The 21,005-nt window shown below is 41.8% G+C and overlaps 1 protein-coding gene across 2 annotated transcripts in view; it reads right to left on the bottom strand.

Moving 5' to 3' along the window:
- Positions 1–21,005, bottom strand: part of DYNC1LI2 (dynein cytoplasmic 1 light intermediate chain 2) — a 44,767-nt gene that overhangs the window by 9,006 nt on the left and 14,756 nt on the right. For both annotated transcript variants that reach the window (XM_060185403.1, XM_007517763.3), the window contains exons 5-9: positions 12,543–12,712; positions 8,986–9,079; positions 7,052–7,187; positions 2,821–2,932; positions 2,283–2,342 (exon numbers count right to left, since the gene is read on the bottom strand). In XM_060185403.1, coding sequence (XP_060041386.1) covers positions 2,283–2,342; positions 2,821–2,932; positions 7,052–7,187; positions 8,986–9,079; positions 12,543–12,712 — 572 coding nt within the window. The remainder of the gene's footprint in view (positions 1–2,282; positions 2,343–2,820; positions 2,933–7,051; positions 7,188–8,985; positions 9,080–12,542; positions 12,713–21,005) is intronic.

Raw genomic sequence — 21,005 nt, 5'->3', positions numbered from 1 at the left:
AAAGAGAGGGACACACTGGCCATTAACTGAAGTCTGTAGAGTACACCAAAGGTCAGGAGAAACACCTGCTTTTAAGTATTTCCACTAGAGAGCACCACTAACAAACAAGTCACAAGTTTTTGTTTTTAAATATTTATTTATTTATTTATTTATCCCCTTTTGTTGCCCTTGTTGTTTTATTGTTGTGTTATTATTATTGTTGTTATTGATGTTGTTGTTATTGGATAGGCCAGAGAGAAATGGAGAGAGGAGGGGAAGACAGAGAGGGGGAGAGAAAGACAGACACCTGCAGACCTGCTTCACCGCCTGTTAAGCGACTCCCCTGCAGGTGGGGAGCTGGGGGCTTGAACTGGGATCCTTATGCCGGTCCTTGCACTTTGCACCACATGCGCTTAACCTACTGCGCTACTGCCCAACTCCCTCAAGTCACAAGTTTTACACTATAAAAGCAAATAATTTAAACCTGTAATTTAGTATATACTGAAAAAAAAAAAAAAAAAAAGGAAAAAAAGCTCCAGGTAACCAACCAGTTTTAAAGTTAAGGAAGTAAGGAAGACACAAGAGAGGAAGAGTTGACAAAGGAGTGTCAATATCCAGTGTTAACCTGCCTATATAAGCAAGCAGAATTGTGACATGCTGTACAGTCCAAGTGAAGACAGGTGAGACTGGATTTGCACTCTGAACTGTCAGCTGGGGGAAATTATTTTTTAAATGTTTTATTTATTTATTTATTTATGAGAAAGAAAGGAGAGAAAGAACCAGACATCACTCTGGTACATGAGCTGCTGGGGGTTGAACTTAGGATCTCATGCTTGAGAGTCCAATGCTTTATCCATGGTGCCACTTGCTGGACCACTGGGGAGAATTATTTATTTATGACAACATGGTTGTACCTGGGGCTTGGTGCCTGTATGACTCCACCATTCCTGGCAGTCATATATATATATATATATATATATATATATATATATATATATATATATGTGTATATATATGTATATATATATATATATATATATATATATATTCTTTTCTTATAGAAACATACAGAAGAGGAGTCGGGCGGTAGCGCAGCGGGTTAAGTGCAGGTGACGCTAAGCACAAGGACCAGAGGAAGGATCCCGGTTCGAGCCCCCAGCTCCCCACCTGCAGGGGAGTCACTTCACAAGCAGTGAAGCAGGTCTGCAGGTGTCTGTCTTTCTCTCCCCGTCTTCCCCTCCTCTCTCCATTTCTCTCTGTCCTGTCCAACAACAATGACATCAATAATAACTACAACAATAAAAAAAACAAGGGCAACAAAAAGAATAAATAAATAAATAAAAAGGTAAAAAAAAAAAAGAAGAAACATACAGAAATAGAGTAGAGATGAGAATGAGAGACACCTATAGCACACTTCTCTGCTTGTTAAGATTACCACCTGTAGATGAGGGCTGGGGGCTTGACCACAGGTCCTTACACATGGTAACAGGTGTGCTCTACAAGGTACACCCCCCCACCTTATATTTATTAATATGAGCAAGAGAATGAACCAGAACATCACTCTGACACATATGATGCTCAAACTGGGACCCCACACTTTGATGTTCAGCAACCCTAATCACTGAGCCACATAGGAAGTGACTCTCTACTACAAAACAGGTACATCAGTTCACCTGCCATTATGCACAGGACTGTGAGAACTATGCAAAACAATGAAAGTGAGGACGGGGGAGTTGGGCGGTAGCTCTGCAGGTTAAGCACAAGTGGCGCAAAGCACAAGGACCGGCTTAAGGATCCTGGTTCGAGCCCCACCTGCAGGGGAGTCGCTTCACAGGCAGTGAAGCAGGTCTGCAGGTGTCTATCTTTCTCTCCCCCTCTCTGTCTTCCCCTCCTGTCTCCATTTCTGTCCTATCCAACAACGACAACACCAATAACAACAACAATAACTACAATAATAAAACAAGGGCAACAAAAAGGGAATAAATAAATAAATGCTTAAAAAATTAATTAAAAAAAAAAGAAAGTGAGGACAGGGCACTTAGTATACTGTCAACAGAGAAGTATGTCCCAAAATAGACATTTCTAGAGAAAACAGATTATTAAAGATACTAATCCCTGTAGAAGAATCTGCAAGGCAGACAAGGATCTCCTGAAGCAGGTGACACAACACCTACTCTATCAATCCTAGTAATGGGAAGGAACAAGAAAGAGACCCTTTCAACCCCAGCAAGCTGTGTGATACCCCCATTTTCACACCACTGCACTGGGCCTCTGTGCATGAGAAGGCTCCTTCTGGGACTCACCTGTTGCTTCATTAGGAACACCTGCTCATCCTCTGCTGCCAACTCTTTCTCATGGACTAACTGTGAAGTCAAATGGTACTTGTTTGTGGTCAAAGAACAACAGCATCAACAACAACAACAAAAACCTACTATAAACAAGTTAAAAGGAAAATTAAGGGCACAGAGAAGGGCCCTTGCCGAGACAGCAGTTACATTTTCCTAGTCTGGCATATTCTAAATGATACCTGCTACATAGGTCTGCAGGAGACCAAGAAGCAAGGGGATTCCACTCCACTAACAATAACTGAGGCTACAGTAACACTGTCAGGACTTCTTGGGAAACTCCAACTCAACTCCTTTGGGGACTCACACCCTACCACTCACAGCCATTTATATAACATTGCACTTTTATTTAAATATGTTTAATAAAGGCCCTTGAATTAATTATTTGTAATTTCAAAAATGGTTCCATGTGTAAGACTAGTTTCCTTTATGGATTTCTTTCTTATGAAAAACAAACAAATAAAACAGACACTTGTAAAGTGATTGATTTGAGTACCTTTCTCACAGGAGGCTTCACAATAAAGTCTTCATATGTATCTTCTGGCTTCACAGTTGTGAGATTTTCATGTAAAATAGCTATTTTCTTTTCATTGTCCCAGCCTGCAGGTCTGAAGGCAAGGAGACAGGGATTGACTTGTTTGCCTTGGTTTTGCCTTCTAAAACACTTAGAGCACATTCAGGTAAGGGAGGAATCCTGGATGAGATCTTCCCCCACAAAACTGGGTCTGTAACTGCTGAGATTTCCATATAGCTTTCAGCAGACTACAGGTACAGTCCATCAGATCAACATCACAGGTCCTGCCACATAGACGGCTCCAGGTGGAAGGAGTTACTACGAGGTCTTATTGACTATACATGCTTAAGTGCACAGGAAATGTCTATAAAGCTTTCCCACAACTACAGAGGAGCAGGGACATAATGGGCACCTGTTTTGACAGAATAGAAAACACAAAGATTGCATTTTGATTAGGACTGCTTCACTGGGCTTTGGTATGGTGGTGACCCTCTTGTGGGATATTTACAATTGAGAACACTTCTCTCTGACAAGCTTACTTGAAGGTTGGTTCATTAATTTTACTGCAGTAGAAAGATATATCCTGGGGTTGGGTGATGGTGCAGCTGGTTGAGTGCACATGTTACAATGCACAAGGATCCAGGTGCGAGCCCCTGGCCCCCACCTGCAGGGGGAAAGCTTTGCGAGTGGTGAAGCATGGTTGCCAGTGCCTCTCTCCCTCTTATATCTCTCCTTTCCCTCTGGATTTCTGTCTCTAGCCAATAAATAAATAAAGATAATAAAAAATTAAAAAGAGGGGGTCAAGCGGTAGTGCAATGGGTTAAGTGCATGTGCGCAAAGCACAAGGACAGGTGGAAGGATCCCTGTTCGATTCTCCAGCTCCCCACCTGCAGGGGAGTCGCTTCACAGGTGGTGGAGCAGGTCTGCAGGTGTCTATCTTTCTCTCACCCTCTGTTTTCCCTTCCTCTCTCCATTTCTCTCTGTCCTAATCAACAACAATGACATCAATGACAATGATAATAACCACAATGATAAAACCACCAGGGTAACAAAAGGGAAAAAATGGTCTCCAGGAGCAGTGGATTCGTGGTGCAGGCACCAAGCCCCAGCAATAACCCTGGAGGCAAAAAAAAAAAAAAAAAAGAAAAGAAAAAGAAAGAAAAGAAAAAGAAAAGAAAGATGTACCCTTGAATTAAGGAGTATCAGGGTCTGTATCTATTTTGGACCTCAAACCAGAGGGACAAAAGGAATCACTGAGGCACCTATATGGGTACTTCCCACATCAACATCACAGGGGATAATGGCAACCAAGTTCCATTAAGTTAATCTACAGCCTAGGGTTCCCACTGGAATCTCCTCAAACAATTATAAAACTCCCCACTTGACACACTTGTGAATTCTAGAACCCCTGATAACCAAGAGGGATATGAGTTCTATAACCAAAAGGGAGTTCAGTCAGGCCACACCATCCAAATTTGATGACCTGACCTCCTAAATATGAACCACAAAAGATCAAAGGGTCAATAAATGATTAAAATACTGTCATAGCACACATAGCCTATCACAGCTGCTACACACTTCTTCTCTATTCTAGATGAGTCCTATCACCACCAAGTCCCTTTTTCCTCTGATCCCCAGAATCACAAGTGATTTCAGTACTGCTTGGCCCTCAAAACATACCCCTCCCTGGGTTTATGTTTTTGGTGTGTGACTGATTGCTCTGGACAATGAGTCTCTAAATTCAGTGTAAGCTCTGGTTTGCTATCTCAACAGTCAAATGAGTATCTTCCTGAATGTTAAGATGGCCATCTACTTAAATTTCCTGGAAGCTCTTCCTTTTCACATTCCCACCTCTCCATTACCCCTGGCTTGCTCTACACTGCCTCCTGTTGTGTTCTCCACAGTGCCATGTATAGGACCATATCTCTTTCATTTTTGCATCTTCAGCATAGAACCTAAGCACCTAGGAAGTAGCTAATGACTATTTGCTGAATGAACAACTATAATACTATAATTCTTTCTTTCTTTTTTTTGCCTCCAGGGTTATTGCTGAGGCTTGGCGCATGCACTATGAATCCACGGCTCCTGGAGGCCATTCCCCCACCCTCCCATTTTGTTGCTATAATTCTTTCTTAAGTGAACTGAATATCTAAGTTCAAACATTAGTCTCCTTGTGGTCCTCTGAGAGACCACATTCACAATAGTCACCATTCTCTATTGACAAAAACTTGCACAAAAAGGTATCCAAGTCTCTGGCAAGGAGAAAACCTACTGACTCCTAAAATGTGAAATGCCAGAACACGGTATTAAAAATATTCAACATAGTCAATGCCTATGCTCATAGGGATGCTGGTATGAGAGCTTACAATCATCCTTGCTAAAGGGGGAAAAAAAAAAACATCTTTTTTTTTCCCCCTCCAGGGTTATTGCTGGACTCGGTGCCTGCACCATGAATCCACTGCTCCTGGAGGCCATTTTTTCCCCTTTTGTTGCCCTTGTTGTTGTAGCCTCGTTGTGGTTATTATTGTTGCCATTGTTTGTTGTTGGATAGGACAGAGAGAAATGGAGACAGGAGGGGAAGACAGAGAGGGGGAGAGAAAGATAGACACCCGCAGACCTGCTTCACTACCTGTGAAGCGACTCCCCTGCAGGTGGGGAGCCAGGGGCTTGAACCAGGATCATTATGCCAGTCCTTGCGCTTTGCGCCACATGCGCTTAACCCACTGCGCCACCGCCTGACCCCCCCCAGATGTTTCTTTTTTTAAATATGCAAATCTCTAATTCATTTTTTAAATTTATATTTATTTATTTAGTACTGGATAGAGAGAGAAATTGAGAGAGGGGGATATAGAGAAGGAAAGGGACAGAGACACAGCTGTATCCCTGCTTCATCACTTGTGAAGCTTTCCCCTGTAGATGGGGACCAGGGGCTTGAACTTGGGTCCTTGCACACTATAATGTGTGTGCTTAACCAGGTGTGCCACCTGGCCCTGAAACCAGATGTTTCAACAGAAGAATTCAGTATGCCCAAATCACAATTCTGATTTCAACTCCTGCCCTCATTCAGTATTCTATCAGAATCAGTAGCAAGTGGCAGAAATGGCTGTTTTTGAAAACTGCTCTCAGTGAAGAAAAATAGCACCTTTGACCTCACATCACCCTCTTTCCTCAACTGGAAGAAGAATGGCAAATGATCTGGAAAGGAGTAGAGAAGGAAAACAGGGTATATCTTATCACTAGCGAGGCCCAGCCCAAGTACTTTCCTCTAAGACAGCAGCAAAAAGCTGGCTGCATGATACCTTACTTGAAAGGTAAATGCACTTGTTAAAAGAAGAGTTTTAGAAAAACATGACCTTGAGTCAAGTTTTTAGGTGGTGACATACCAGATTAAGTGTGTGTGTTACCATGTCCCCACTTGCAGGGAGAAAGCTTCACAAGTGGTGATGTAGTGCCGCATGTCTCAGTCTCTTGGTCTCGCTCCCTCTCTCTCTCCCCATTCAAAAAATCACCTATAAAAAGTCACATAATTATGATGGTAGGGCCAAGTGGTGGTGCATTTGGTTGGGCACACATGTCACAATGTGCAAGGACCCGGGTTTGAGCCCCCAGTCCCCACCTGCAGGGGGAAAGCTTTTTGAGTGGTGAAGCAGGACTGCAGGTGTATCTCTGTCTCTTCCCCTTCTCTACCACCCTCTTCCCTCTTGATTTCTGGCTGTCTCTATCCAATAAATAAAGATTTAAAAAAAAAAAAAAGAACTATGATGGTTACTTGGGCGTGTGGGAGCAGAGAATTTTAAATGAGTACAGTGTGGAACTATACACTAATAATCTTACAAGCTTGTAAACCACTATTAGTCACAAATAAAAATGGTTTATAAAAAATAAAATAAAAAAAGGGAAAATCTACATTACCTTCACATAAATTATATAAAGTGCAAGGACTGTGTAAGGTTGGAGCCCTAGCTCCCCACCCTCAGGGGAGTCACTTCACAGGTGGTGAAGCAGGTCTGCAGGTGTCTTTCTCTTCCCCTCTCTGTCTTCCCCTCTTCTCTCCATTTCTCTCTGTCCTATCCAATAATGATGACAACAATAATAACTACAACAATAAAACAAGGGCAATAAAAGAGAATAAATAAATATTAAAAAAAGACAATGTACTGTTGATATATAAGCAAAAATATTGTTCAAAAAAGGGGGAGAATAATCAACTCACATAAAAACTGCATCCTTTTCCACAACTAAGGCAGGTGTGGTAAAGTGGAAGCCATATGTTTTATGAACAATGTATTTATATAACAAGTCGAGGTTTTTCTCTTCCTTGACTGATGTGTAAATCAAGGCAGCTCCATCTAATCAATCTGCTTAAGGAAAATCAATTCACTACAGGAGAAGACAAAAGCAAACACATATAAACACAATCCTCAAAGTACTACTCACAGGTTGATTAGTTCATCATCAACTGAAAGATTTTTTCCCTTAATTTAAAAAAAATTTTCCACCAGTTTAATTTCTTCCTTTGAGCTTTCACTTCCATTTTGTGTATGTATTTAAAATTTTCTGTGAAATTTTAATTTTACTAATTATTATTATTATTATTTTTTACCAAAGCACTGCTTTTACAGTGCAAGGACCCAGGTTTGAGCCCCTGGTACCCACCTGCAGGGGTAAAGCTTCAAAAGTGGTGAAGCAGTGCTGCAGGTCTCTCTCTCTCTCTCTCTCTCCCCTCTTCCCTCTCAATTTCTGACTGTCTCTATCCAACAGATAAAGATTAAAAAAATAAAACAAAACAAGGGCAACAAAAGGGAATATAAAAAAAAAAAAAGGGAGTCGGGTGGTATTGCAGTGGGTTAAATGCACGTGGCGCAAAGCACAAGGACCTGCAGAAGGATCCCGGTTCGAGCCCCTGGCTCCCCACCTGCAGGGGAGTCGCTTCACAAGAGGTGAAGCAGGTTTGCTGGTGTCTGTCTTTCTCTCCCCCTCTGTCTTCCCCTCCTCTCTCCACTTCTCTCTTTTCTATCCAACAATGACAACAATAATAATAATTACAACAATAAAACAAGGGCAACAAAAGGGAATAAATAAAATTTAAAAAATTTAAAAAATCTAAAATGGTAAGGGCAGCCGATGCAATAAGTTAAAAAACACGTTGATGCAGTGAGTGGGGCTTTTTTTTTTTTTTTAAAGATGTAACTTGTGGTCCAGGAGGTGGCAAAGTGGATAAAGCATCGGACTCTCAAGCATGAGGTCCTGAGTTCAATCCCTGGCAGCACATGCACCAGAGTGATGTCTGGTTCTTTCTCTCTCTCTCTCCTCCTATCTTTCTCATTAATAAATAAAATCTTCAAAAAAAAAAAAAAAAAAAAAAGATGTAACTTGTTATCCTTTGACTTGAAGGCTGTTCCCAATCCTAACAGTGGCTATGAAATTAGCCCAGGAAAATAACTTTAGTATATTCACAGCAGATTCTTTTCCAGGCAGTGTCACATGTGAGCAAGCTTACTATTAAGCACACTATGGGAGATGGGCACCTTCATGTACCAGCACCCTCCATTGGGTTGGGCAACCTAAAGGGCCCAATGGAAGTGATAGGGAACTACCTGTCCCTACCTCAGGGTATGAAACTGTGCATAAACTGCTATTGGATTTTTTTATATATATATATTTTTTAAATATTTATTTTATTTATTTATTCCCTTTTGTTGCCCTTGTTGATGCTGCTATTGGATTTTTACAGAAACAAGGCATTATTCATGAACAAAATAAAGTAAAAATATATGAAAACACTTAAAGTATCTAAAATAATAGGGTTGGTTAATTAACCTTTTTGGCAAAAATGCCAAGTATAAAAAAGATTCTCAAGATATGATATAATCAACACAAAATTATCATATATAAATTTTAATATAAAAATGTACCAAATAAAATAAAAAATGATCAAAGATAAGCACAAATTGATGTCTTAAATTCCAACAGAGTAAAAATACAAAACTAGTAAAAAAAAAAAAAGATGTAAAGAATTTCTCCCTAGCAGAAGACTTCTAGATTCAGGAAATACTTCTTTAAGATGCTCTGTTTGGAAGAAAAGTATATTAGCACACAGAAAGGGAAGCCTGTGACCCCAGGTCCAGCACAGTGCTCCAAGGATACACTGGAGGCAGAACCTCCGAAGGTGTGACTGGATGAAGTCAAAGTGCTCCTCCCTGTAATCATGCTCCTTCTCCAGAACACTCACTGCATCACACTGCAGGGAAGAAAGAGAGAAGAGTCATCTTTTTGCCTGTTTCATGAGAATGGAAATGGCATCTTCATCAAAAGTAAAGCTTCAAATAAGAAAACTAGAAACCAAGGTTCAAAAGTTAGATAAGAGTGAAGAGTGAAAAGCAAATAGCTTTTTCTTAAATTTTTTTATTATCTTTATTTATTGGATAAAGACAGCCAGAAATTGAGAGAGAGACAGAGAGAGACAGACAGAGAGAGAGACAGAGAGACAGAAAGACACCTGCAGCACTGCTTCACCACTCGCAAAGCTTTCCCCCTGCAGGTGGGGACCGGAGGCTCGAACCCGGGTCCTTGTGCACTGTAATATGTGTGCTCAACCTAGTGCGCAACAACCCAGCCCCACAAATACCTTTTTTTAAAGAAAGAAATTTATTTATTCATGAGAAAGATAGGAGAGAGAAAGAACCAGACATCACTCTTGTACAAATGCTACTGGGGACTGAACTTGGGACCTCGTTGCTGAGAATCCAATGCTTTATCTACCATGCCATCTCCCATACTACAGCAAATAGCTCCTTTCCCTTCCTTTTCCCTTTCCCCTTCCTTCCCTTTCCCTTTTATTTCTTTTTCTCTCTTTCTTTGCTTCTTTCTTTCTTTTTTGCTCCAGGGTAATCGCTAGGGCTCGGTGCTCTGTGAATCCACGGCTCCTGGAAGACATCTTTTCCCCATTACTGTCATTATTGCTACTGAATAGGACAGACATGAATAGAGAGAGATGGGGAAGATAGAGAGGGTGAGAGATAGGCACCTGCAGACCTACTTCACTGCTTGTGAAGCAACACCCCTGCAGGTAGGGAGCCAGGGAGCTTGAACCAGGGTCCTTACGCCAGTCCTTGTGCACATAGTGAGCTTAGCCACCGCGCGGCCCCCACAAATAGCTTTTTCTATTTTACCATGGGCCTGTCTTCTTATCTGTCAAGTGGGGGAACAGGCCTGATCAAGGAAATTGGCCCATCAGACATAGCTCCACAGGGCTCCATTCTCATAGAAGATGCTGTAAAAGGTTATCCTACAACTGGGCAACATGGTAGATTTAACAGGGAATAAAGTTTTTTTTGAAATCCAAAAAGTTTTTGAAGCTTCTTTAAAATAAAATGGAAACAAGTTTAATCCTTTTTTAAAATTTTTGTTATTTTTATTTATTGGATAGATACAGCCAGAAATCTAGAGGGAAAGGGGAGATAGAGAGGGAGAGAGACAAACACCTGCAGCACTGCTTCACCATTTGTGAAACTTTCCCCTTTCAGGTGGAGACCAGGGACTTGAACCTGGGCCCTTATGCATTGTAATGTGTGCAGTCACCAGGAGCACCAACACCTGGCCCCCTTTTTTCATTTTCAAGATTTTATTTATTTATTAATGAGAAAGATAGGAGGAGTTAAGAGAAAGAAAGAACCAGACATCACTCTGGTACATGTGCTGCCAGGAACTGAACTGAACTGAACTGGGGACCGAAAGCTTGAGAGTCCAGTGCTTTATCTACTGCATCACCTCCTGGACCACTACAAATTCTTTTTTTTTGGTCTCTAGGGTTATCTCTGGGGCTCGGTGCCCACATTACAAATCCACTGCTCTGGCGGCCATTTTCCCTACTTTGTATTGGATAGGACAGAGAGAAACTGAGAGAGGAGGGGGAGAGAGGGAGGGAGAAAGATACCTGCATACCTACTTCAGTGCTTGTGAAGCTTCCTTCCGGCAGGTGGGGAGCTGGGGGTTCAAACCAGGACCCTTGTGTAGATCCTTGTACTTCGTACTATGTGCACTTAAACCAGAGCTCTACTGCCTGGCCACCAACAAGTTTAATTCTTCTTCTTTTTCCTCCTCCAGGGTTATTGCTGGGCTCGGTGCCTGCACCATGAATCTACCGCTCCTGGAGGCCATTTTTTTCCCCCTTTTGTTGCCCTTGTTGTAGCTTCGTTGTGGTTATTATTATTGCCCTTGTTGACGTAATTCGTTGTTGGATAGGACAGAGAGAAATGGAGAGAGGAGGGGAAGACAGAGAAGGAGAGAGAAAGATAGACACCTGCAGACCTGCTTCACCGCCTGTGAAGTGACTCCCCTGCAGGTGGGGAGCCGGGGGCTCGAACCGGGATCCTTACGCTGGTCCCTGCGCTTTGCGCCACATGCGCTTAACCCACTGCGCCACCACCCGACCCCCTTAATTCTTCTTTTTTAAAATATTTATTTCTTCCCCTTTGTTGCCCTTGTTGTTTTATTGTTGTAGTTATTATTGTTGCTGTTATTGATGTTGTTGTTGTATAGGACAGAGAGAAATGGAGAGAGGAGGGGAAGACAGAGAGGGGGAAAAAAAGACACCTACAGACCTGCTTCACTGCCTGTGAAGGGACTCCCCTGCAGGTGGGGAGCCAGAGGCTCGAACTGGGATCTTTAAGCTGGCCCTTGCACTTTGCACCACCTGCACTTAACCCAACTCCCAACAAGTTTAATTCTTTATGGTAGAACTTAATTTCTACTCATCTCATCATTCTGCAGGGTAGGAGAAACTCAAACCAAGTTTCTTTTCTTTTTTCATCTAGGGTTTTAGGTTCCTTTGAAAATCATCTCAAGTACAACAGATTTCAGAAACCAAAATATAAAAGAACTCTACTCTTCCTTCCATAATGTTTTATTTTTTTTAATTTTTTAAATTATCAAGGGAGTCAGGTGGTAGCGTAGCAGGTTAAGGGCATGTGGCGCAAAGCGCAAGGACCGGCTTAAGGATCCTAGTTCGAATCCCCAGCTCCCCAGCTTCACAAGCGGTGAAGCAGGTCTACAGGTGTCTATCTTTCTCTCCCCCTCCTCTCTCCATTTCTCTCTGTCCTATCCTGCAACAACAACATCAGTAACTACAACAATAAAACAACAAGGGCAACAAAATGAATTAAATATTTCAAAAAAAAAAGAAAAAAAAATTTAGAATTATCTTTTTAAAAAATTTATTGAATAGAGACAGCCTGAAATTGTGAAGGGATCAGTGAAGGGGAGAGACAGAGAGACACCTGCAGCACTGCTTTACCACTCACAAAACTTTCCTTGTGCAGGTGGCAACCAGGGGCTCGAACCTGGGTCCTTGTGTATTGCAACATGTGCACCAACCAGGTGCACTACCACCTGGCCCCCCTTCCATACTGTTTTTTTGCCATAAGTTTGGGCAAGATAAATTGTTCACCACTTGTGAAGCAACTCCACTGCAGGTGGGGAGCCGGGGGATTGAACCAGGATACTTACGTCAGTCCTTATGCTTTGCACCACTTGCGCTTAACCTGCTGAGCTACTGCCCGACTCCCGTAAGTCTAATTTTTGAATAAATCCAAATCAGTTAAGTGTTTTGGGGAAAATATCTACTGAAAGTTTCTCAGACTTATTTTTAGAGGGCTAGTGTTGAAAGTTAAACCCATACAAACTGACAATCACCTAGCACATACCTTTGTACACACTACCAACACTGGGACCCCCAAGTTATGAGTCAAGACGTTGTCACCAAGAGGCAGGGCAACATTTTCTTCATCAGGTCCTGAGGTCAGAGGTCCTCTTCTTTGTGGAGAACCTTGACAACCTTCTTCAGGTTCAACATAGTCTTGAAAATCTTTCATAACTATTAAAGAAAAAAAAAGTCAAAGGAAATGTCATACTCATACAAGTAAAAATATGCACACACCAAATTTTAAAACATTGAAAAAGGAGGGGCTGTGCAGCAGCACATCTGGTTAAGTGCCTTACTATGCACAGGACCCAGGTTTGAGTCCCTGCTCCCCAACTGCAGAAGGGTCACTTTACGAGCAGTAAAGCAGTAAAGGTCTATCCCCCCCTTTTTTTTTGCCTCAGGGTTATCACTGAGGCTCAGTGCTTGCACTATGAATCCATTGTTCCTGGCGGCCATTGTTTTCCATTTTATTTGGCAGGACAGAAACTGAGAGAGGAGGGGCTCTCAAGGTCATTGGTCATCTCCATCAGGAACAACAATGGACCCCTTTGTGGACCCCTACAGGACTTGGCCCTCAATGTGGATCAACAATGGTAGGGAATGTTCCATTTTCTGAAGGGAGGTTGGACAACATACTCTACCACCCAAGGAAGATGGTCCTGAAATTAGTTCAGCTTACAGTGTTGCCAGCTGTGATCACAGAATGCCAGATCAGACCTACAGAGATAGAGGCCACATAGACATCTGTGCTGATTATGGGCCCCAGACCAAATCGATGGGGTTTACAGTTAACAATATTTATATACTTTTACTATATTTGGGAGCTACTCTCTTCCCTGATTCAGCTTTCTAGTCCTTTTTGCAACTAGACACCAACTTCCCAGACAATACCTTGGGCCCACCTGCATATTAGCTGTCAGACTCAGGCAAAAACTAGTAAAGTCACGGGCCTCTTGAAATATACCTAAAATAGACCTACAAGCTTTTTCCAAAACGGAGACCCCAAATCTTCACCTGCAATATTCTTGTCTTTAGGTTCATGATTAGTCAACAATTTGTTCTGCTTTATATCTTAATTCTTTCCAGCTTCCAGGTTCCAGAGGCTACCATGATGCCAACCTGACTTCCCTGGGCAGACGACCCCACCAATGTGTCCTGGAATCTTACCTCCCCAGATCCCTACCCGACTAGGGAAAGAGAGAGACAGGCTGGGATTCTGGATTGACCTGCCAACGTCCATGTTCAGTGGGGAAGCAATTACAGAAGCCAGACCTTCCACATTCTGTACCCCATAATGATACTGGGTCCATACTCCCAGAGGGATAAAGAATAGGAGAGTTTTCAAAGGTGGGGGAGGGGGCATAGATGGGATAGGAAGTTCCGGTGGTGGAGATTGTGTGGAATTATAGCCCTCTTATCCTATGGTCTTGTCAATATCTCCATTTTATAAATTAAAAAAAAAATTTAAAAATTGAGGGAAAGACAGATACCTGCAGACCTGCTTTGCTACTTGTGAAGCATCTCCCCTGCAGGTGGGGAGCCAGGTTTTTGAATCCAGATCCTTGCATGGGTTCTTGAGCTTAATACTATGTGCACTTAACTGGGTGCCGGCCCCCCTTTCCCTATCTACCCCATCCCTCTCAATTTCTCTCTGTCCTATCAAATAAAAAATAAAATAAAATAAAATAAAATAAAATAAAATAAAATGGCAGCTGTGAATGCCAACATCAAGCCCCAGCAATAACCCTAAAGGCAAAATAAATAAAAGTAAAATTTACAAGAAATTGGAAAAGGTAGTAATACAAGTACAAGCCAGAAAGAGCTGCAATGAACTTCCCAACCACATCCTTTTGCAATACACAGGATTTAGGAGTGGTAAATCCAAATGACAACTCGGACATATTTAGCCAGAGCTAACTATTTTACATACATTAAAAACATTTTTTTAATTATCTTTATTTATTTATTGGATAGAGACAGCCAGAAATGAAGAGGGGGAGAGGGGAAGATAGAGAGAGAGAGAGAGAGAGAGGAGAGAGGAACCTGCAGCCCTGCTTCACCACTCGTGAAACTTTCTACCTGCTGCTGGGGACTGGGGGCTCGAACCTGGGTCCTTGTGCATTGTAACGTGCGCTCAACCAGGTGCGCCACTACCAGGCCCCATTTTTTTTTTTGCCTCCAAGGTTACCACTGGGGTTCAGTGCCTGCATTACGAATCCTTTGCTCCTGGAGGCCATTTTCCCATTTTTTTGGTGTTGTTGTTGCTCTTGTTGTAGTTGTTGTTGGATAGGACAGAGAGAAATTGAGAGGAGGGGAAGAGAAGAAGACAGAAAGACACCGGCAGACCCACTTCACCGCTTGCGAAGCGACCCCCTGCAGGCAGGGAGCCGGGGGCTAGAGCTGGGATCCTAACGCCGGCCCTTGCGCTTTTTCTTTTTTACATGCACTTTTAAAAAACTTAACAGTTCCGGGATTCGGGCGGTAGCACAGCGGGTTAAGCGCACGTGGTACGAAGCACAAGGACCAACGTAAGGATGCCAGTTCGAGCCCCCGGCTCCCCACATGCAGGGGAGCAGGTCTGCAGGTGTCTATCTTTCTCTCCCCCTCACTGTCTTCCCCTCCTCTCTCCATTTCTCTCTGTCCTATCCAACAACAAAGACACCAATAATAACTACAACAATAAAACAAGGGCAACAAAAGGGAATAAATAATAATAAATAAATATTAAAAAAAAACTTAACAGTTCCTTAGGGGGCTGGCTGGGTGGTGGTGCACCTGGTTGAGCACATGTTACAAAGTACAAGGAACCAGGTTCAAGTCACCTGGAAGGGGAAAGCTTTGCTAGTGGTGAAGCAGTGCTACAGGTGTCTCCTCATTCCCTATCCCCCCCCTCTCAATTTCTATCCAATAAATAAATAAAAAAAAAAAAAACATTTAACAGTTTCTTGTATGGGAAAAAAGGGCGACTTTATCCTTATATACTTTATACTTCAAAATATCTTAAGAACTGAAATATATTGCTTTATTTTATTTTATTAGTGACTTAATATTGACTCACAAAATTGTAAGATAACAGGAGTATAATTCTTCACTATTCCCACCACCAGAGTTCTGTATCACTATTCCCTCCACTGGAAGCTTCAGTAGTTCTCCCAAGGTTACAGATATACATTGAGTATAATTTCTATAACTATCTGCTAGATTTATATATATTTGCCCAGTTTTTCCTTTTTTTAAAAAAAGATTTTATTTATTTATTTATTAATGAAAAAGATAGGAGAGAGAGAAAGAACCAGACATCACTCTGGTACATGTGCTGCCGGGGATTGAACTCAGAAACTCATGCTTCAGAGTCCGATGCTTTATCCACTGCAGCACCTCCCAGACCACCCATTTTTTCCCTATGGTCCTTCCTTATTTATCTATTTTTTGCCTCCAGGGTTATCACTGGGGCTCGGTGACTACACTACAAATCCACTGCTCCTGGTGGCCATTTTACTTATTTATTCATTTATTTATTTTGGATAGGACAGAGAGAAATTGAGAAGGAAGGGGAAGATACAGAGGGAGAAAGATAAACACCGGCAGACCTGCTTCACCACTTGTGAAGCGTCCCCCCTGCAGGTGGAGAGCCAGTGGCTCCAAATGTGATCCTTGCTTGGATCCTTGCACTTTATACTACGTGCACTTAAGCTAGTGTGCTAATATCTGGCCCCGTGGTTCTGCCTTTTTTTTCCCTCTCTCTCTCTCTTTTATTATTTATTTTCCCTTTTGTTGCCCTTGGTGTTTTTTTTAAAATTATTGTTGTAGTTATTATTATTGTTGTTGATGATATCATTGTTGTTGGATAGGACAAAGAAATGGAGAGAGGAGGGGAAGACAGAGAGGGGGAGAGAAAGACAGACACCTACAGACCTGCTTCACCGCCTGTGAAACGACTCCCTTGCAAGTGGGGAGCCAGGGGCTCAAACCAGGATTCTTCGCCAGCCCTTGCGCTTTGCGCCACGTGTGCTTAACCTGCTGCGCTACTGCCCGACTCCCGGTTTGGCCTTTCTAAGTCACACCTACATCTATTACTACTTGCAACTGTCCTTTCCCCCCTCTTCTCCCTCTGGGTCCTCATGGTGTTGGTGTTTAGAGCCCTCTAGTGATCTCCCCCTATCATTTCTCCCTCTCTAGGAGTAGACCAAAATTCTTTTTTTTTTTTTTTTTTTTTAAAACCAGAGCACTGATCAACTCTGGTTTATGGTGGTGCAGGGGATTGAACCTGGGACTCTGGAGCCTCAGGCTTAACAGTCTGTTTGCATAACCATTATGCTATCTACCCCTTGCCCCCAATTTTTTTTTTTGCCTCCAGAGTTACTGCTGGGGCCCAGTACCGGCACTATGAATCCACTGATCCTAGCAGCTTTTTTTTTTCTCTTCATTTTATTGGGTAGGACAGAGAGAAATTGAGAGAGGAGGGGAGACAGAAAGGGAGAGAGAAAAATAGACACCTGCAGACCTACTTCACTGCTTGTGAAGCATCTCCCCCGCAGGTGGGGAGTCGAGGGCTCGAACCTAGATTCTTGCCCAGGTCCTTGTGCTTTGTAATATGTGCATTTAACCAGGTATGCCACAACCTAGCCCCCTGTACCAAAATTCTTTTTGTTGTGCAGAAGGTGGGATTTCTGACTTCTGTGATTGCTTCTCCACTGGACATGGGCACTGCAAGTTGATCCATACCCCAAGCCGAAACATATTACTTCACAGGTGACTACAAATAGTCGTAGCTTATAAAATTTGGAGAAATTGGGAGTCGGGCTGTAGCGCAGCGGGTTAAGCGCAGGTGGCGCAAAGCACAAGGACCGGCATAAGGATCCCGGTTCCAACCCCGGCTCCCCACCTGCAGGGGAGTCGCTTCACAGGCGGTGAAGCAGGTCTGCAGGTGTCTATCTTTCTCTCCTCCTCTCTGTCTTCCCCTCCTCTCTCCATTTCTCTCTGTCCTATCCAACAACGACAACAACAATAATAACTACAACAATAAAATAACAAGGGCAACAAAAGGGAATAAATAAATAAAATAAATATTAAAAAAAATTTTGGAGAAATTACTGAGAAGTCATAAATACTTCATTAGAAACACTCAAACAGAAATATTTAATAAAACTACCTCAATACTTATAAGAACACACTATTTTCCATATAACTGAGGTATGCTGGCACTAAGAAGAGCAGGCATGTCCAGTATTATCCAAGTTTCCTTATTATCCGCACTTTCATGAACTCAGTCTAACTTTAGAGGCTCCTGGGACCTGTTGTTCTCTAACACAAGTCGTTAGTGGTAGTAGTTAGTGCTCCTTCTTGGCATTTAGCCACTACTTTGATCAAGGGTGAAACTCCACCGGCAGAGCTTTCAAGACCGAGTGTGGTCTGTGGCTTGGTTAATTAAAGTAAGTGACCACAAAGTTCACAGCCCTGCTGCACCTTTTCACACAAACTTAAAGGCTCATCTGTCAGACTAGAGGACAAGGAGGTTTTGGTTAAAGGCAGAAGAGCAAACAGGCAGTTCAACTGCAAAATCAGTTGAGAACTAAGCTCCAACACACACACAATATAAAATTATTTTTCTGTGGCCCGGGAGGTGGTGCAGTGAATCAAGCATCGGACTCTCAAACATGAAGTCTTGAGTTCAATCCCTGGCAGCACATGTACCAGAGTGATGTCTGGTTCTTTCTCTCTCTCCTCCTATCTTTCTCATAAATAAATGAATACATTATGTTTAAAAAATTATTTTTCTAAAACTTCTCTTTACTTATTTAAAGATTTATTTTATAAGAGAGAAAGAGAAATATAGGAATATCAATTTCTTATATGCAATGCCAGGGCTTGAACCAAAGGCCTCACACATTCAAGCAATTTGTTTACTTGCTGAGTCACTTCTTTGGCTGTTACAACTTCTTTTAATTAAATTCATTCATATAATCTCATTTCCAATATAATTACTCAAGAGATTTCTATTGCATTTTTGAACAAAAAACAGAGAAAGATTTCCTTTCAAGCTTAGAACTTTGCATGGCTATTGAAGGATCCTGAAACAATCAAAGGTTCTCATGATATCTCTTTAAAAGCATTTCAATAAATCTTCAAATCAATGAAATACAATGGCTTGATTGTCTGAGTAAACTCTACTAACTGCTCTAGATCACGTGAGGCACTCAGCTGTAAATTCCAAGACAGGGAGCATGGCTGAGCCTGGAACAGGTTTCAAGTGAACAGAAAGACTGAGAAGTGAAGTGGGAATGAGGCAAATTAGATGGTGGGTCACTGGCTCTATGAATCTCCATTGCTAAGTGTGCCGTATTCTGTTGTATTCTATATGTGCTATGATGTGAAAATGGTTTGAAAGCTTTGGGCTATATTATACACTCTCTCTTTTTTTTTTTTTTTTTTTTTTAAGATTTTATTTATTTATGAGAAACACAGGAGCAGAGAGAAAGAATCAGACATCACTCTGGAACATGTGCTGCCAGGGATCGAACTTGGGACCTCATAATTGAGTGTCCAAAACTTTATCACTATGCCATCTCCCGGACCACAATACACTCTCTTTTTAATTAATTAAACATTTTAAAAATTGTTTTACTTATTTTCTTGAGAGAGAGATAGAGGGGAGGTAGAGAGACAGAAAACCAGAGGACTGCTCAGATGGCTTATGGTGGTACTGGGGATTGAACCTGGGGCCTCAGAGCCTCAGGTATGAGTCTTTTGCTTAACATTTATGCTGTTTCTCCAGTCCAAAGTATGCACTCTCTAAAAAGAATGACTTAATTATGACTGCCCAACATTAGTAGGAAATTCATTTTTAAAATAATTCAACATTTTTAGAAAACTAGTCAGAAAGGGGGCCAGGCGGTGGTGCACCTGGTTAAGTGCTCACATTACAGTGTACAAGGTCCCAGGTTTGAGTCCCTGGTCCCCACCTGCAGGCAGGAAGCTTCATGAGTGGTGAAGTAGGACTGTGGGTGTCTTCTCTGTCTCTCTCACTCTATATCTCCCATCCCCCCTCAATTTCTGGCTGTCTCTATCCAATAAATAAGTATATATATATATATATATATATATATATATATATATATATATATATATATATATATATATATAGAAACTAGTCAGAAAACAAAGCAAATCTTTTTTTTTTTTTATTTTTTTTTTTACCAGAGCACTGCTCAGCTCTGGCTTATGGTGGTGGGGGATTGAACCTGGGACTTGAGAGCCTCAGGCATGAAAGTCTCTTTGTATAACCATTATGCTATAGCCCCACCCAGCAAATATTCTTAACATAGAAGCTTGTAATAAATAATGTGCAATGCAAATAATAAAATATGCATGTTCTCAATTTACACATATATCACTGTTTTAACTTCCCCCCAGATAGTGAGGTGGCCAGTATTTTATAGGATCAGAGGGGAGTGGGATGGAAGAATGAACAGAGTGCTCTACCTGAATTGTTGCCACCTCCTTCACATTTTTTCTCCACCTGAGCAATCAATCACCTTTTGGTTATAAAATCCTGAGAAGACCCATAATGGCATCTCATCTTGTTCTGCAGAAGCAAATGAAGTCCCAGACAGAATGCAGGAAAATCAAGCCTAACCCACTTGCAAGCTGCACTGGGAGTTGTTTTGCCCTTCTACTTTCAGATGGATCCAGCAGTCAAACAGTTGCAACAGATCCAGGACAACTGAGAAATCTAAACCTGAATGTGGCCTACCAGGAAGCAACTTTTCAAACTCAGCAGACTTGAGACTGGTTTCAGGATTGAAAGCTAGATTGGATGATAACCCTTCATTCAATACTATAATTACAATTCAATTAATCTGGAAATTGGGACTCTTCTGAGCAAGAGGACAGTTAACTGCTTTATTAAAATTTAACGAGGGGCCACGCAGTAGCACACTTGGTAGAGCACACACATTATCATGCATAAGGAACCAGGTTCAGGTCCCTTGTCCCCACCTGCAGGGGGAAAGCTTCATGAGTGAAGAAGCAGAGATACAGGTGTCTCTCTTTCTTGCTTTATCTCCTACTTCCCATCAATTTCTGTCTCTATCTAAAAAATAAAGAAATAAAAAATATTTTAATGTAACCTAGGTGGAGAGATATCATAATGGTTATATCATAATGGTTATATACAAAGACTTCCATGCTGAGGTACTGAAGGTTCCAGGTTCAGCCCCAACACCACCAGAAGCTGGAATTTAGCAAAGCTCTGGTAAAAATAAATAAATTTAAAAAATGTAACCTTAAACTAGCACTCACAAAGGCATTCCTTCAACAAGCAACACAGCAAGCACTGACTATCATTTCAAACATCTCAGTGGAAGGATGGTAAAAACAAGAGGAAGGTTAACTAGAGGGCTGAGATATGGATGTGGCTCCAGTAACTTGCTAATTCCCTTTCAGGTCCTCTTCCTTTTCTTAT

Source organism: Erinaceus europaeus, chromosome 2 (genome assembly GCF_950295315.1).
Source record: "Erinaceus europaeus chromosome 2, mEriEur2.1, whole genome shotgun sequence".
Lineage (NCBI taxonomy): Eukaryota > Metazoa > Chordata > Mammalia > Eulipotyphla > Erinaceidae > Erinaceus > Erinaceus europaeus.
Note: the sequence above shows the minus strand (reverse complement) of the source record. Positions and strands in the feature narration are given on the sequence as shown.